The sequence below is a fragment of the Drosophila albomicans genome, chromosome 2R (assembly GCF_009650485.2).
Source record: "Drosophila albomicans strain 15112-1751.03 chromosome 2R, ASM965048v2, whole genome shotgun sequence".
NCBI lineage: Eukaryota > Metazoa > Arthropoda > Insecta > Diptera > Drosophilidae > Drosophila > Drosophila albomicans.
Genome location: NC_047631.2, coordinates 21711904 through 21729826, shown reverse-complemented (window position 1 = coordinate 21729826; position 17923 = coordinate 21711904). Strand labels below are relative to the sequence as shown.

General features: G+C 39.2%; 5 protein-coding genes across 6 annotated transcripts; 2 read left to right on the top strand and 3 right to left on the bottom strand.

The window, feature by feature from the left end:
- Window positions 1-416: 416 nt before the first annotated feature.
- On the bottom strand, window positions 417-1803 carry LOC127565936 (collagen alpha-1(III) chain). The gene is made up of 3 exons (XM_052006883.1): window positions 1755-1803; window positions 1448-1693; window positions 417-1390 (listed from the first exon to the last, which is right to left on the bottom strand). Exons 1-3 carry the CDS (start codon window positions 1783-1785, stop codon window positions 417-419), a joined length of 1251 nt encoding a protein of 416 aa, XP_051862843.1. The 5' UTR covers window positions 1786-1803.
- A 707-nt stretch (window positions 1804-2510) lies between these two features.
- LOC117574612 (peroxidase) lies at window positions 2511-5034 on the bottom strand. The gene is made up of 6 exons (XM_052006405.1): window positions 5015-5034; window positions 3599-4964; window positions 3201-3540; window positions 2938-3136; window positions 2772-2877; window positions 2511-2710 (listed from the first exon to the last, which is right to left on the bottom strand). The coding sequence occupies exons 2-6, from the start codon at window positions 4945-4947 to the stop codon at window positions 2629-2631; spliced, it is 2076 nt and encodes a 691-aa protein (XP_051862365.1). The 5' UTR covers window positions 4948-4964; window positions 5015-5034; the 3' UTR covers window positions 2511-2628.
- Window positions 5035-5603: 569 nt separating this feature from the next.
- On the bottom strand, window positions 5604-9571 carry LOC117575752 (uncharacterized). Of its 2 annotated transcripts, XM_034260111.2 has the most exons (13): window positions 9487-9571; window positions 9136-9404; window positions 8829-9078; window positions 8607-8766; window positions 8507-8545; window positions 8316-8451; window positions 7921-8262; window positions 7046-7858; window positions 6795-6984; window positions 6571-6742; window positions 6167-6292; window positions 5954-6104; window positions 5604-5893 (listed from the first exon to the last, which is right to left on the bottom strand). In XM_034260111.2, exons 2-13 carry the CDS (start codon window positions 9222-9224, stop codon window positions 5668-5670), a joined length of 2694 nt encoding a protein of 897 aa, XP_034116002.1. In that variant the 5' UTR covers window positions 9225-9404; window positions 9487-9571; the 3' UTR covers window positions 5604-5667. The 2 variants fall into 2 exon arrangements, with proteins under 2 accessions (XP_034116002.1, XP_051862364.1); XM_052006404.1 differs by lacking the exons at window positions 5604-5893; window positions 5954-6104; window positions 6167-6292 and adding an exon at window positions 6364-6475 and having other exon boundaries at window positions 9136-9548.
- LOC117575753 (uncharacterized) lies at window positions 9537-10832 on the top strand. The gene is made up of 2 exons (XM_034260112.2): window positions 9537-10013; window positions 10071-10832. Exons 1-2 carry the CDS (start codon window positions 9621-9623, stop codon window positions 10647-10649), a joined length of 972 nt encoding a protein of 323 aa, XP_034116003.1. The 5' UTR covers window positions 9537-9620; the 3' UTR covers window positions 10650-10832.
- Window positions 10833-11374: 542 nt separating this feature from the next.
- LOC117574547 (protein PAT1 homolog 1) lies at window positions 11375-16632 on the top strand. The gene is made up of 5 exons (XM_034258418.2): window positions 11375-11519; window positions 11732-12524; window positions 13055-14631; window positions 14700-14945; window positions 15015-16632. The coding sequence occupies exons 1-5, from the start codon at window positions 11475-11477 to the stop codon at window positions 15291-15293; spliced, it is 2940 nt and encodes a 979-aa protein (XP_034114309.1). The 5' UTR covers window positions 11375-11474; the 3' UTR covers window positions 15294-16632.
- The last annotated feature ends 1291 nt before the right edge of the window (window positions 16633-17923 follow it).

Below are 17923 nucleotides of genomic sequence, written 5' to 3'. Positions count from 1 at the left end.
CTAAAATGAAAAAATACAATATGACAGAATTAAGAGGCAGCTCAACATCAAATATTCGTCCATTCATGTCCAACTCTTTGTAAATCTTGTCATTTTTAACACCTTTACACCTAATCAAACGTTTGATAAAGTGAGAGTATTATATTTGTTTGCATATTCATGACACAAACAGTAGGAGGCATCTTTGATATTTTCTTACTAGCAGTCTCAACAAAAAATAAACATTAATAGTGAAACAAGTATTAATCTTAATTTTGTTGGATATCTCAAAGTCTGTGTCTAGACAACCTATCAATGCGTCAGATCTATTTAAACTGTTCGGACAATATACAAAATTTCCGAATATTAACATAATTTTTATAAACACATTTGTAAATTTGTTTTTTTTTTTTTTTTTTTTAATCACATCAGTTCTTTTATTTTTGGTTCTTCTTTAAGGAATATATATGAAATGGATGATGTTGAGTGCTTATTGCCAAAATAATAGGCTTTTTGCTGCTACGTCCCTCAACAATATTATCTTCATACATGTTGTCTTCATTTGTTTCCGACATGGATGTTTGATCCTCAACACTGTTATCGCTGTCAACTGCATTGCTTGTCTCCGAGTTATCTTCGTTACTTGAGTTCTCATTTTCGGACAAATTATCTCCCAACTCATTCTCGTCAAATACAGTTTCGGTTATATAAGACATCATGGGACCAGTTACTTCGTTATGGTCGAGCATATTTTGTTCACTGTAAGCATTATTGTCAAGTTCATCGGAGTGTCCCATCTCATCCCGTTTATGGTCTTGCTGAGCATAATATTCACTAAAATGGTCAGCTCTATATGGAATATCGTGTTGTCCTGGAGAGTTAGTGTTTCCTGGAGGGTTATGATGTCCTGGTGGGTGATGATATCCTGGTGGGTGATGATGTCCTGGATGGTGGTGGCCCGGATGGTGATGTCCTGGATGGTGATGATGGTCTGGATGATGTGGATAGTGAGGATGATGTGGATAATGGGGATGATGTGGGGGACCTGGTTGCGGTGGATATCCTGGATTGTTATTTCCTGGGTAGCCAGGATATCCTGGATAGCCCGGATAACCTGGTTGTCCTGGGTATCCTGGATATCCAGGACTTCCAGAACCTCCCTTATGACCCTTATGATGATGTCCCTTCTTGGTTGATGGCACAGGAACTGGTATTATTATTGGCGGTGGCTGTGGATAAATAGGTGGTGGAGGCATAGGCCAAGGTCCTTTGTGACCATGATGTCCAGGAGGTCCAGGCGGCCCTACCGGACCCACATGACCAGGCAATCCTGGTGGTCCAAAGTGGCCTCTATCTCCCTTGTCGCCCTTATCACCTTTGTGCCCGGGATGTCCCGGCTTGCCCGACGGTCCTGAAAAATATATAATAATTAAAGGCTGTCAATCGTCACTTTAGAAAGACAACTCACCAGTTGGACCTGGCGGACCTGGAGGTCCTGGTGGACCTGGCGGAGCCGGCGGGCAAAAGCATTGTTGGGGTGGAGGTGGAGGCGGCGGGTGATGAGGATATGGATATGGCGATGGCAATTTGTAAACTACACTTGGTGGAGCTGGAGCTGGTGCTGGAATTGGCGATTGTATAGTTGCCACAAATCTTCCAGTTTCCTCGCCCTTCTTTCCGTTCCCGCAGTCCACATGGCTAACAATGGTTAAACCTAAAGAAAAGCAAATTAAAGCAACTAATCTATGTTAACATAGGATGATAGTATTACTTACCAAAGCAAATGATCGCTATGATCGGTTTCATGGTGAAAGAGCATATGGCATCTTTTGCCAATGAATCCATCGCTTTTATAGCAAATGCATTTTTACATATGAAAACCAAATTTTTCGCTCACTCAATGTATTCAAAATATTTACTTTCATTAATCTAGATTCTACAGAACCGTTATGAAGCACATTCATTCATATGATCAATCCATCTTTTATGTTGGGTCTTTATATGTTTATATATTTTATTGAAATTATTGAACGTTTGCATAAAATTCTCATTGGTTTTGCATAATAAAAGTAGTGACAATATACGTCGCATTCGATTTCGCTCTTTCGTCACGTTCTCTTACATCTCTGTTGGTAGTAAAACTGTTTAAACAATCAGATTGTCGCGCGTCAGAATTTCATTAGCCCAAAAGACCGAAAGAGGTTTTAAGAATACAACTTAGAAACCGCAAGGTCAGAGCGAAAGTGTAAAGGTTAATTGTTTTCGTTAGTGGTCAATCGCGTGTTGCGTCATAAGATAATTTAATTCTAAGTAGATTCCAGAATAATATTTACATATGCATGTTGTAGTATTTTGAGAACCTGTTTAAGCAGAAAGTTCTGCGCGGGTCACGTGACGATGTGGCAACACCGACTGTACGAAAAGGATATGTACACACTTTTTTTCATTTAAACTTCCCCACGAGTAAGAGTTAAATGGCTTAATGTGTTTTTGTGTTACAAAAATTATTATTTATTTGCTAATATTTATACAAAAATGAAAACTTTTGGATTACTTAAAACTATAGTTTTTTTGTTAAACAATTTAAATTTTCGCTTGGACGTTTAACGAAATAAAATGTAACAGTTTGGCAGCTGCTGTGGTGGCAAATTAATTCACCAGCTGGGGAGTTAGATCCTGCCACTTGCTGATATCAACTTGGGGAATATCGTTACAGCTCAGCAGAACGTTGCTATTTAAATCGAAAATATTTAGTAAATTGCAAATGAAATGAGTAGTGTGTAATTACTTACCGAGAATTGGGGAAGACGAAAACATTCGGCTGAACGTCGTACAAACCCTGCACATTCAAGCAGAAGATAGAAGCGGCGCTCACCTTTCGAATCTCAGCCAATTGGGCTAAAGAGAAGATGCGAAGTTATAAAATAAAGAGTTAAAATAATTATTATTTATACTTACAGCGTGAGAAACCACTGAGATGATTCTCGTGCTCAAAGAAGAAGCGATCGCCACGTCGTGTGTTGAGGAACTGCTTGGCAATGATGCATTGCATGGTGGGGCCAAAAATCGACTCGGGCAGATGGAATTCCACAGTACCACCCACATTCAACTCCACATCATCAGGTGAGGCGTACAGCTTGCGCAACAAGGCAATTTTCTATATAAGACAAGCCAAATATTAACTTAGAACTCTCGCGGGTCAAACATAAAGATTGTCATACGTCGTTGGGAATTTCGCTGGACAACTCATCCCAATAGTTGGCGCGACGCAGTCCACAAAGTTCGCGAGCATCATTGTATGAGGGCAGACCAAAGTCACGACCACGCTGAATATCGAAAGCCTTAAGATCTGAACCGAAATCCTCAAACTCCTTGCGATCAAAGAAATGCTTAATCTCTGGATCAATATTGGCGTCCGATTGTTTCTGCAACTGAGTAATCATGCCGCGCACAAGATCGGCTAGATTGTCATTTGAGGAAAGCAGACGCATATTTTCCGGACGATCAAAGAAATTGCTAAGCCTCAACGTTTGATTGGAGTAACGATTGGGAGCCACCATGCTGTAAGAAACAATATGTTAAGCACTCTTAACTCTAGATTTATAAGAGGATTACTTACGAGAACCAGCCGGGAACCTGTGTGTGTGAGTAACGGAAAGCAGCCTGTGAGAACTCAGCATATGGTCCTGGATTCACGCTCTCATCGTAATCATTCACATAATCATTGCCATAATCCGTATACGGAAAAGTGAGACCATTATGGTGGGTGTAAGAACTGCCCAAAGCAGTCACCAGCCACTCGTAGTACGAGATCTTCTGGTACTGTGCAATGTTGATCTTGCGAGCCTCCTGATACAAACGCTCGTCGTTGTAGTGAGGATTGAGCAGCGCCAACTGCTCGGCCAGACGATTGTGTTCACGCAACAACACAGTCTGCATCACAATGATGGTGGGCTGGAAGCTATTACGCTGATCAGGCACCACATAACACTCTTGGTGATTGCCGCACTCGCCCTCCTCATTCTGGCTCACTGGCAGCCAATGCTGGCCATGGGCGGTGCTGGTGCGCAGCAGGCCACCCTTGAAGAGACGCACCTTTCGGTTCTGCTCAATGGAATTGCCGTAGAGCGATGACAGATCCAAATACGACGTGACCACACTCAATTTCTCCGGATATGGGCCGCTCTTGGGGCAAATGGCTTGTGCCTCGGAAACACTGCGTGCAAAGCTCTGGCAGGATTTGCCGGTATTGTGAGCGATTGGTCCGCCTGGAGCCAATTTGATGTTCATGCACTGAGGATTTTGTGGCTCAGCGCAGCAGTCCTTGGGCGCACCCTTCGTTGTCATCTGACTGATGTCGTGTGCAACAAATTGACCCCATTGCATGGCGGCAACTGTGCGGAATTTGTCCATACGGGTCTCTTCGCCATACAATGACAACGAGAGCAGACGGGCGTTGGGCACTATTTTTCCGTACTCATTAAAGGTGGGACGCAAGAGACGTCGGTATTTGGAGACAGCAATGCCGAAGTCCGGATACAGTAGATTATTGCAGGCACCATCTATGGTGCGATAGTGCAAGTTCTGCGTGTTATTCAAACAGTTGGCCGGTGGAATGCCGCACTTGACTGGCTCCGTATCGCGTTTCTCCTCGCCCAACCAGCCGCTGCTGCTGCTAATGCCTTCCGGATTGTTGTCCGAGTACTTGGGCAAAAAGTTCTTGATGAGAGCGTCCAGATTCTGATCACTTACAACGGACGCGCCGACGCCAGGTCGAACATCATAGGGATGGCTATGTCTCTTCTGTCTAACATTCGATTCCAGGTGCGCATGAGCATTGTCCAACTCGAAACTGGAGTGGCCATAGGGGCAACCGGATGGCAGGGATAACGAGGGATGCTTATCCGCAGACGTTGCACTGTTCGCCAGCAGAAAAAATCCAAAAAATGCAGTAGTAAATGCTCTCATAGTTCCACACACTGAGACTGAGATACGATTATGATGCTCACTCTGGTTGCACGCTGTGCATAAATACCATTCGTTGGGGTATGTTTTGGAGTTTTTGCACGAACTGCGGGCGCTATCATTCGTGACTTCAGTCAATGAGACCTTCCGTATTGTGGGTCACGCATTTGTATTGCTAAATTCTTAGTAAGATGGCAAAGATTAAGAACGTATTATCAAGATAAAACGCAAACGCTTGAATTAAACTATCATAAGCACTTTCACTTCGTGCCGTTGCCATTGCAACTTGCAACCGCATTCACGTGCTTGCATAGCACATCATCTAGAAATAAACTAGCTTTTGTTTATACTCATTCACACACGTTTACTAAGCTTCGTAAGCTATTTTATTTATCGTTACCATTTCTGAGCTTAGCCTAGTCCATTAAGGAATTTACAGAATTTATATGTATGTATATGGTTTGTTGAACTTTCCAACAAGAAATTTGATTAGTTTTCGATTTGTAACTTAAATATATAAAAATACTTTCATTATTGTATACATAAGCATTCAGTTGCTGTTTAAATTTAGTTCGCTTTTAAATGATAATAAAGTTAACTTTAATTAAGGAAAGTAATAATAAACAAAAACAAAACTAAATAATCTTTCTCTGGTGATTCAATTAACACATTTCTCAAATTCATTTCATTGATATTCCTAAGCATTCAATATTCAGCGGAATTTCATTGGGATAGATTCAAATAATCTTTCAATGCCTTGGGCATAAGAGTAAGATAACTAACAATCCTCTTCCAATTGTAATAGAGTGCATAGTTATCTAAAATCATGTTATAAGTCTCTGCATCATCAATGGATGGATCCAAATGGTGCTCCTGATTCTTTAGTGTATACAAAATGATGACCAATAATTGGTTAAGCGGCTCTTTATTAATAACTGAGGAAGGAGATCTGCAGATAACAAATTTAAAATGAATTCCGAATAGTTTATTATTTTGAATTTCAACTTACAGATTCGCAAAATAGCTTTTAAGAATATTTTTCACCATTTTAAATATTAATGCAGCGAAGCCCTTTTTGAAGCAATCTGTATTATCGCCGAAATACGAGTAGTAAGAGCAATGCAATGCGATAATAACATCAGTAGCTTGTTTCAAAAACCCTAAAAATTTGTAAAATAATAAAGTTAAAACTAAAATACCAAGCAATTAATAAATGACTAACCATTCTTTGTTAGAAATTCAACAAAACTGAGTATGCCAATTAAACGCAACTCATGATACTCTGAAAAGTGCATTGTAATATAGCTGTTGTATGTTCCATATAAGATAGCCAGATCCCGTTGAGTAGCTATAAGAAAGACAACAAAATATCAAAAAAAAAAATTATAAAATTTGTGGCTAATTTGCTCCCAACTCAGACATAAAAGCTGGTGCAATTAAGTTCAAAAACATTTCACAATTTCTTGGCCAGTTTATAATAAAGTGACACTCCATATTTGTTGCTTTAAAAATTAATTCTGGGTTATTAAAGCTGTTGGATTTTTGAGGTATTATTATTTAAATTGTTATTTTTTTTAGTATAGTCATTCGAATTCAGGTTTTTTCATTTACAAAATAAATACATACTGTTTGGATCTAATTCCTTAACTTCCATCTGCCTTAGAACCTGTGATATAAATATTTTCATCTGTTGCAATTGTTCATTATAATCGGCATGACACTGAATACATTTGCCTGGCAATTGCGTGATTATGTTGTCCTGATCACAGAACGTACACAAAATGCCACTACGCATATTCTAGAAATAAATTAAATTAATAGCAAATAATGTTTATAATGGAATATATTACATCTGGTTCGATGTACGCTGGCAGAGAGCAAAGGTCACAGCTGCAAATGATTCCACTCTTCTGAAGAATATCGTGACGTTCCTTGCGATTTTGCTTCAATATCTCAACAGAATTAAAGCAAACAGTCAGCTCTGTGCCAGTTGCCAAATCCATGGCTGCTTTGGCCAAATATTTACCGTCACTTAGAGATCTAGAAACACGTCAATAAATTTTCAAAGTTGTGTATAAAGTATAGAAGAACTGGATAATACCTAAGTTCGACATTTGGAACACAAGAATGTTGCAAATGTCTTAGTTTTGGACAAAGCGACCATTTTTCTTGACGTGTAGCTCCACACAAAGAAAAGTAATCAAAGACAAACTTGTGGTAGTTATTGAATATGTCTGACAATAGATGACAACGCTTTGAGGAACTCAATGGCATTAAGTGTTCCTCAATAAGCTCAGATGTGGTGGGTTTAACATGCATCAAATCCTCAAGTTTGTTTATCTCTACATTGTTGATGAGTGAACCAAAGAGTTTACATATAAACTTTGACATAGGGTTATAGTGTGGAGTGTTCGGCATTGGATCCTTAGGGACCTGCTTAATTGAGTTCTGCGTCAACTCTTGAAGGTTCTGAAAGCAATCAACAAAGTCTGAATGCGCATTGATATCATAGTACTCAAAGACATTCGCATCCATGCGAGACAAATTCTCCGGTTTATATGCTGGATAAGCCGAGCTGTTAAATTTACGTGATATAAATTGCAGCTCATCTCGTTGTGAATTCAGCATAATATGCACGCTTAAACGCATTAATATTGCTCCAATCAGTTTAATACTCTCGTCTTTGCACAATTCAAGTTGATCAAAAAATATCGCTTGAATTATGGTATCGTTGTGCACAAAAACGGCCAGACGAAAAGAGTTGGTTATCAACTGTCGCCACTTGTCGATCGACAACAACTTGCAGTTCGGCTGTCTAGACAAGAATTCAACTACAATCGTTTTTTGATGTCTGTCAGACAGTGAACAGTGCTTTACTATAAAGTGCCAAGCGGTTGTTGCATCACGTATTGGTCTGCGAATAGTAAACATATCAATTATTTTTAAAAATTCTTTTAAAATTCTTGAAAAACGCACCCATTTTTACGCCTAAATTTGTTGAATGCTGGCGATAAAAATTGAGCAACTTGCACAAAGCATCGAAATAGAATTGTCGCCTCCAACATTGGTATTAGACCAATTTTATAACCGTAGCATTCATATATATGGGCCCCATCCGATTTCATGCACGTCATTGAACAGTAGCTTCTATAGCGACAATCACGGCAAGTATAAAGATGTTCTTGATAAACCCCACAAACTTCGCAATTCGTAAACGATGCAAGAAATTGAAAGAAATGCGGCTGCTCCACAATAACAACTTGACCCTTGGCTATATCATTGCATGCCAACGCTCCAGCATTATTTAGCTGTGCCGATCTAATAAATAGATTAGGTAGATTAGTAATTACAGCAAAATAAAATTAACTTACCTAAATTCGCAATCACTATTGATATAAGATTCTTTTGCTGGTTTCTTTTTGATTTGAAACTGTATGCGAGCATTGTTTGTAAATTCTCTGATTTCCGCTTTAAATTTACTCAAATCTCCCAAAATGGTTTGCACTCCTAAAAGGGAATCAATTTTATTTATATTATTGAAGATTGTATGTATATGCCTTACTACTGCTTTCAGGTAACAGTTTTTTTGCCGTGAATTGATCTGTAAAATAAATTTATACAGTTATTTAGAAAATATAGACAGACAAAGATATTAAATAAACCTAAAAGTTCTTCCGCTTGATCTAAATAAATGCGAGCCTCTCGCATTTCTCTCATGAAGTAATTACTCATATACATAAAAGTTTCCACATCTACTAATTGCTGGGCCGTCATATGATTGGATTCAAAACTCTTTAGGTATAGAATATCTCTTTTTGCCATCTGAAACCAATACAAAGTATTTAATGTTGCACAACGAAATTAATTAACTTCAAAATACTAACGGAAAATTTTTCATTACGAAAAAAGTAAGCAATGCGAAAGAAAAGTGCCTCCATAAATACAACACTGTTTGTTGGCGTCCGGTATATGATTTGGTTCAAAAAAGATATTTCTTGTTTTAATGACTTATTTTTATCCCGTTTCCTTATGAGTCGGTTTGTGTCATTTAATACGTTTTCGGAATACTCAACGATGTAATTGAAAAACTCATTTGCACTTCTCTTCAGAAAGTGCAGCAATAATTCTGTTTCACTGTAGGAGAAAGTCTCATTCTTAATATATATATTTATATCATTACTTAATACATACATTACATTCCGTGGGGTCAGTGCAGCACATATGGCTGCAAAGTCGTCGTCGAGCTGCTCCGGCAAGAAGCTTAAATGTATTCCATTCATCGTCGTGTATGTAAAACGCGCTTTTAACGTGTTACAAATTCAAGAATTTAGCGGGACCGATGATTTAACAGTGTGACCGAAAGGCGCTTTGCAAATATTACCATGTTGAATGCATGAAACTAACGGCTTTCGATTACATATTGAGAATGTTTGCCATACGTAAAATAATTTCTTAAAACTCTAAATAATTAATACAAACTATGCTTATTGAAAATTATAATACGGTTGTATGTAAACTGTCTACAATAAATTGAACGCGCACCGTTCAAGTTTCCATTAGAGCTCTGGCCACACAATATTGCGGATTTACCAACACTGCAGATATTATTAACATAAAAAAAGGAAAACATATTCTGCACGGTGTTGAATTCCATCAATAATTAAACAACAAACAAAATGAAGAGAAAAACAAGCGAAATCTGGTATTTCTTTCGAGCCGTCGACGACACATTTGCGCTATGCAATATCTGCAAGGCGAAACTGTCGTACAAAACGACAACAACAAATTTAAGTAAACATATGAACCGAATGCATCCCAATGCAAATGTCTCAGTGGCGTCGCCACAAACTGCCAAATACAAAATTGAGCATCAAGTTGATCGCCATCGAGGTAAACCACGGAATCCAGCACAAGAAATCTTACTGCTCAACTTTATCAAGAAGCACCCAGGATTACTGAAAAATCCATCGTGGGAGAATCGCAATGCATTTGAGGCACTTTGGGATCAACTTGTGTCCGAATTAAACGAAAATGGACCGCCACAAAAAGATGTAGCGACGTGGAAGAAGGTAAGTCATTTATTGTTTAGAAATATTATACAGCATTAATATACAATGTGCTTTCAGGCTTTGAAAGACTGGAAACGATTCATAATCAAGAAAGTGGAGAAAAATGAAATGCACAATATTCCCTTGGCAACGGGATTAAGTTCGGCTGAGGAAACGATTGCCAGCTTATGCCGTTTAAACGATGATGATGTCAATCAAATCATAATAAATCAATCGGACGATGACCTACAAGACACATCAAATGCGACCTTCGATATGGACGATGTGGAAGATGTTGTGCCCGAGGAAGAGGATCACAGTGCCCTACAAGATGCTTCAGGATTTGCGTATGAAGCGGACGATTGCAAAGAAGATCTGGACATTGATCCATTGTTTCTGCAAAGTGGTAAAAGATCCTCAACAGGCAAAGAGAGAGGCATTGAAAAGGAATTCGAAACGATAAGTAAAACAATCAGTTCGGTCAACGATACAACAAGTAGCACGCAATTGGCGCTTAAAGAATTCTGTGCGCTTTATAAACAGAAATTGAGTGAGGATCGAAGGCACCATTTGGCCGTGGAACAGTTGATGGCCGAGAAAATTGAGTTGAAGAAGAAACTATTAGAAATTGAACAAAGAAAACTTTTGATGAAATGACGAGATATAGCAATTTTCTTTATTTAACTTAATTTTGTTAGCATGTAATTAGCAAAAACTAAGCTATTTGTATTATGGCGCCTTTGCGTGTCTAGCTGATTATTTAATATGTTATGTCTCCGAAATAAGTCAATTTAGTAAAGTTAAAAGTTAAATCCAATGTAAGCTTCTTCTGAATTAATATTTACTTCAGATTGTAATAAAAAAACTACATGTAGATGGCTCCACTGTATCAATCAGCTGTTCCTTCTGTTGTGTTATTGCTATGCGTGGTAGAATTTTAACAGTTGTACCGATATGTGTGACCTTGTTTTTTACCCAAATAAATAAATAAGAGATATTGTTGTAATAATTATTTTTTGTAATATCCTATTTTTTTAATATATTAAAAATAAAAGAGGCAAGATAAATTCTTATTTGAAAAGTATCACGTTGTTGTGCACTAGCAAAATGCAATGAAACGAGCAATTTGGTGGATGTAGTATTTTTTCTCAAAATCAAACAGTATGTTTTGGAATTTTATCGTCCAATAAGAAATATTGTTTATAATTTTATTGTATAAAACTTCCCGTTTTTTTAATTGACAACGTCGAGGATTATTTTATTTTGGTTTCACAATAATTTTTAAAATGAAAAGGTTCGTTATTGACCACAATAATCGAATTTGTCGTAAATCAAGCAAACTATCGATTAATATCGATTTGAAATCGAATCGGTTCCAGCTCTACTGTGGATGATGTGGAGGCCAATTGACTTCTTCTTCTCAACCATTCATGGTGACTGACAAGTCATGATAATTTTTTATAAAACAAATAGTTTTTCGCAATGGACGATTCATTTTTCGGATTCGATACAACAACAGGCATACCGGTAAGCAATTAAACCCATTATCCGTGACCCAAACTGCATAAACAAGCGACAGCAAGAAAACCAAATGCGTACTCGCAACAATGGAAAAAAAAGAAAGCATTTTACCTAAAAGTTTTTGCCACCATGCTTTTTGCACCGCACCAAAAATTGAATGTTGTTGTGTTGTTGCTGCGATTGATTTGACTAATTCCAAACTGTGTGACATTTTCTAGGATGACGATGGGCAAATCGCAGAGCCGCCGGAAGAAGAGTATGACGCCCTGAACGATGAAACATTCGGCTCAGCGATAAACGGCGACTGGGAGGAAGCCCACGAAACGCTGGTGCGTCTCGGCGGCAATGGTGAAAAAGTACTGCGCAAAGCTGGTGATTATACCGACAATGGCGGATTCTTTCACGACCATCACCAGCAACACCACCAGCAACAACAACAGCAGCAACAACATCATCATCACCATCAACACCTTCAGTCATTGCATCAACGTGGCATCGATGATTCGGACTTGGAGTTGAATCTATCGTCGATGAAATTGGACGATGTGGACTTGAGTTCGTTTGGCGATGCCAGCAGCGATGCCAGCAATCGCATCAATTTGGATTCAGCTGTTTGGGCTTCACAGCCGCCGCCTCCATCGATGCCAATGCTAAATAATCAGCAGCTTTTTCGAGATAACTTTCGCAGCGCATTCAAACCGCAGCCACCAAGTGGTACCGCCATCGTTGGTCCACCCCTAAGACCATTACAGGAGTCGAATGCCAATTTTGGTTTGCCGCCAATGCCACCGGCAGCGTCGGCCAAGATCTCGACGCTCGAGGACATTGAACGCAATTTAATAATTCAGCAGGCAATACCCAAACAGCAGCAACAACAACTACAGCAGGGACAATCTCTGCATCAACAGGATTTTAATTTGGCTAATCGACAGCATTCTGTAACAACACCAATACCCCAACAACAACACCAGCAGCAGCTGCTGCAAAAGCAGCAACCGCAACAGCATAAAGGTAAGATTGGGGTTATCTGATGCCTAAGTTAGTTAATCAAAGCAGGAGAGCAAAGTCCATTATGGACACTATAATTTAATGCTTGCATTCCAATCAATAAATTAACTAGGAATCAGTTGACAATTAGCTGGAACTTAAAGTTGTAATGCCTAGAAGATACTTGATTGGCAACAATAAGCAAACAATTGCAAGCTTTTTTCATTAGAAATTGTATGTTTTTATTAATAACAAGCCAGCTTGACTCGCAGCTATGCTCTATGCGTTGAATTTTGAAATAGTGATTCGTATCTTCGCTAAGCACTGGTTGCATCTTAACTTAATTTAACGAGAATTTAATACACTGAATGATTTGTTAACGGACTAATTTTATTTTATAATTTTAAACTGGTTTGGAAATTTAAGAAATGGCTTCTAATTTGCTATGAAACTATGATAGGGTGCAACGCTCTAGCTTTAGTTTATAGTTTAGCTTTTATATAGTATCGAATTATATTTGTAGTCAACATTGTTAAATCAAATTACAATTGCAGCTCCGCCTGGATTTATGGGTACACCGCAAACACCGCCACCCAGGCCTAATCTACCATTTCATGGGCCACATCCGATGGCCGGAGCGGGCGGACCTTTACCAGGATTAATGCCAACACCGCAGCCACAGCCACCCCAGCAGCAGCAATCACAACAACAACATCAACAGCAATTAAACGGATTGAGTGGGAATCGTGTGCCGCCTGGTTTCATCTATCCAACCGGCATGGGACCCAATTTGCCGCCGCAACATCCTTTGATGCAGCAGCACGGCGGCTTGCTGCCCAATTTTCCTCGACCACTGCCAAATCCACATTTGCCCACGGCGCTGAACAACTTTGCCATGCATCCGAGCTTTAATGCTATGCGCGTTGGCATGCATCCGGCGGCGTTTATGCAACCAGTGCCGCCGCCTCGCCTGCCGCCACACAACCTGCTCAATCAGCAACCCAATTCCATGTACAACATGTTCAATATGCGTCTGGTGCAGGAAATACAACAGAATCATCCGTTGCTTCAGAATGCAGCTGTGGTGCGTCAACAACAACAACAGCAGCAGCAACAAGGTCGCATCGCTGGCGATCGCCAGAAGCAACAGCAGCAACAACAACTACAGCAGTCGCAACAACAACAACAGCAACTTAATCGTCACGGCGGCAATCTGCCGCACGAAGAGTTCGACGAGTATGCGAATCTGATGAGCACACGTGACAAGCACTGGCTGATTGGCATCCAGCTGTCGCAGCTGAACACGGATACGCCGTACATCGATGACTACTACTATACGGTGCACAAGGAGCGTAAGAATGGTCAGGTGCGTCACAGTCAGGCGCACAAGGACAACCAGTTGAATCATCCCTTGACGCAGCCGCGTGGCCATGCTCAGCTCATTCTGGTGCAGTTGGGCAACAAGAATGGCACACGCAACGGGGGACAGCAGCATCGCGAGCGTCGCAATTCGGAGAACACGAACAACAGCAACAATACTGGCAGCGGTTCCACAAATAGTGGCAACAACACGAACCAATTGCCCGGATACATTTTCTCGCCGTTGAAATTTGAGAACTCGCTGGGCAAACTGCAGTATGGCAGCGTAACTGCGCCGCGCAAAATTATCGATGCCGATATCATGGGCAGCGATGCGAGTCCAGCTGATAATGTCACATCGACCTCGGCGAGCGGAGCACAAGCAGCTGATAAGAGCAATGAGGGAGCAAATGAAGTGGTGGTGCTTGCACCGAGCAATATGCGTAAATCACGACACATTCTGCTGCATATCGAGACGCTATATCGTTATCTGCTCAAACTGGAGGATCTAGAGAGTCCAGAGGTGATGTCAACCATCCTCTTGAAGAAGAAAAAGGAGAGCGAACGCATTGCCGCCGTCGAGCAGTTGGAGATGGCCAACAAAACGCCCGAAGAACGCGCAGCTGAGGCAAATAATCCGCAAACTATGAATCCAGCGCTCAAGAACAAATTCAACTATGAGATTGAGTCGCGTCCAGCATTGGTGGCCAAGCTGAAGTCGGGACTCACATTCAACAAGGTCGTCTCCATGATGAGTGTGCGCAAGGGCAAGGTATAAACTTGAAATTATTTCCTTAGTTTATCGCTAATCTCATATGTGTTGGTACCTTTTCACTTTAGATACTTTTACGCCGGATTATGCCCTTCATTGCGGATCAGAACGTGCGCTGGATCGTTTGGAGTGGCGTCTTTAGTTCCCTGCAGACTGTCGTTAAGAAGGATCGTGACGATGTGGAGGGTGTGCTATACGCTCTTTATCCAGAATTCAAGAAGCACATTCACGAGGCAAACTTTGAGACAATTATTAACATTTCAGCGGCATTCTCGCTGACGGACAAAAAGATGACGGGCATCTTCTGCAGTCGTGTAAGTAAAACGCAATAGAATTGTGCTTTGATAAACTTGAAAGACTTATTTTATTTTGCACTCTTGCAGTTTGGTATTCTATCGCTTGTCGGTTTGATATTGCGCTCAGAAGCAATTTACATGTCGAACAATGATGCGACGCTAAGCGAGGATAACCGCGAGAAATGGCGTGAGTTTTTAGCACAGGTCGCGTCCTGCCTTAATCGCACCATACAGAATCAAACCATCTCGGCGGCAATTGAGTCAGATGCTATACAGCCGATGATGAATCATTTCGCCCGTTTCAAAGACCTCAAACTGGATGCACTTTTGGCTTTGATCACACAGGCCAAACATCAAATCAATTAAAACTAAACTAAACGGAGGCGTCACTATTATTCTTCAGTTCAATTATGTTTTATAATTGGAACGCCACATAGCCCATTGTGTATTTGATTTGCTGACGATTGTCATTGTCATGTTGGGGCTCCAGCAGCGCAGTAAATATTATGTATGTTCTGTATATTTACGTACATCTGTGTTGTAGTTGTGTTTAAACATATATTTACATATTACATATTTAACACGCGCACAATTTGTAAAAGATATCCATGCATACAGACAACACACACACACATACATACATACATATACAATATATATAAACTTACGCGAAACAAATATATAAAGTACTCATAAGCAGATTAAAACATAAACAGATGCAGGAAACCTTTCATTTTAACCATAGTAATGTGCACTTGCGAAAAATGTTAACTCCTTTTTTTAATTATACCAATTTGTTATGGCATTGGAATATTTGCTCATTGTATATATGCCATAATATATTTGATAAGGCAGTCTATATATTTATATATATTGTCAAACAACAAAATAACTAACTTCTACTCAAGTTTTACAATTGTGCTGTTTTCACTTGATTTTAATATGTTCTATTGCTTCATCAGCCTTTTAAACCGGGCGTTATTAAGTATGCTTGTCAGTCAATAAACAATTAATTAGAATTGATCGCAAATCTCTATTATATATTTTGCGTCAATAATATAGGAACTTACCTATAATATAATTTCGATAGTTTGTAAATAGATCTGGCCTATGTAATTGCTAGGGCTATGTGGGATTATTGTTTTATAAAAATCTATGTAAAAGCCGATAAAAACAATGAACAATGTTAACATGTAAGCAAAAACCCGTAAGCAAGACATTTGATAAATATGAACATCTGCATTGACGTCTATAATACAAAGAAAATATTCAAAATTGTGATACATTTTGTGTATTTTAAACAAAAACCGAATAGTAACAAAAAAAAAAAGTGCACATGAAATGGCAAAAAAAAAAAAAAAAATAAGACCTATAAACTCATTTCGGTTTTAAATAGATTAAAAACAAAAAAAAAAAACTAAAAGCAACGGATAAATATTTGTTTTCAATATCCGTGGTCTTTGTAATTGGGAATTTTTTTTAAGAATTGATATCTGTTTTGTATCTATTTAATCGTGAATATTCTTAATTTGTCTGTTGTTTTTTAATCGTTTTAAGCTTCACATTTATTTTATGCTATATTCGCAACCTCACAACCAACATAGATAATATATATTTTGCAAACAAAAAAATGAAAAAAAAAAAAACAAAACAAAAAAAACATGAAAAGTCAAGTTTTATACACAATCAAATAATAGTTAAAATAGGGATAGTCTTTTAAGCGAAGAGATTGCATATACTACAACAAAACAATTATGGTATATGTTGTGTATATGTACTTATATTTATAGCACTTCAATTTTTTCTATAATGCAAAATTTTTGTTTAGTGTTTATAGAAGCAAAAAACAAACCAAGCAAAACTTGGCAGCATAATAATAATAATAATAATAATAAAAAGCAACCATTTCACAGGCGACACATAATAAAATCTTATTTCTATCAAACCTAAATGACTTTTCTTTTTTATTTTGATTTTTGTTCAGAGATGAAATAAGATTTTGAAATTCAATAGAATTATCTGTTAACTCTTTTTTTTATTTAATAGAACTTTTATGTTTTATTAAACTTTAAGTAGAGGGTCTTTACTTTGGGGGTTTTTTAAATTTTGCTCAATCTACGCTATCTGCGATAATTTCAAATAGTTAAAAATCCCTGTTTATAAACCCATTGACAAGTTTATACTACCATGAATGCTTTAGATCCTTTAGCACATCATTGTATGCTTTGACTGCTTCTAATTAGCATAGATTTCAACTAATATAAAAAAGACGGACCCGCATAAAAATGTTGGCACTTGCCGTCTGTATCATCATCAAAATGCCAGCGGAAGTTTAAACATAACTCGTCACCATCATCGACGCGACGACTATTTCAGCTTCTAATTGGGAGAACAGCGGCATTTGGTCGCGACAATGGCAGCAATAATGGCGCCCAATTCGCGAGAGCACGTTGCCCGACTGTCTCTGTGTTTCTCAGTTTGCAAATCAAAGTTGTGCGTCGTATTCAACGTTTTAAACGAGTGTCCGCATCCGTTTTGTCCTGCATGCTTACAAGTTAGATTATGTGTGTGTGTGTGAGAGAGTGTGCGTGTGTTTACTGACTGGCTGTAGGTCGTGCCATTTTCACACTCACTGTCGCGACGTGAGGACAATGCGACGGGGGGATTCGTCGCCACAATTGCTAGCCGCCTCATCCAGCTGTGGCTGCTGCATACTGGGTGTCGTCGCTTCAATGTTTGCGTGTATTGTGTGAGTTTCGGGGGACGTTCACTTCATTGAGAAGTAAAATGATGCCGACAAGTTGTCGTCGTGCTGGTCGTCGCCGACGATGCTTGGCGTCCTCTGTCTGTTGTGTTTTCGTCGTGGTCGCCGCCGTCGTCGCCGTCGTTGATACTGAATAAACCGAAACAACTTCCGATGCTGCCGCCACTTGTTACGCATTTTGGCGCCTTCTTCTATCTGCGTGTAAGCGTTATGTTGATTAGCCAACAATTGA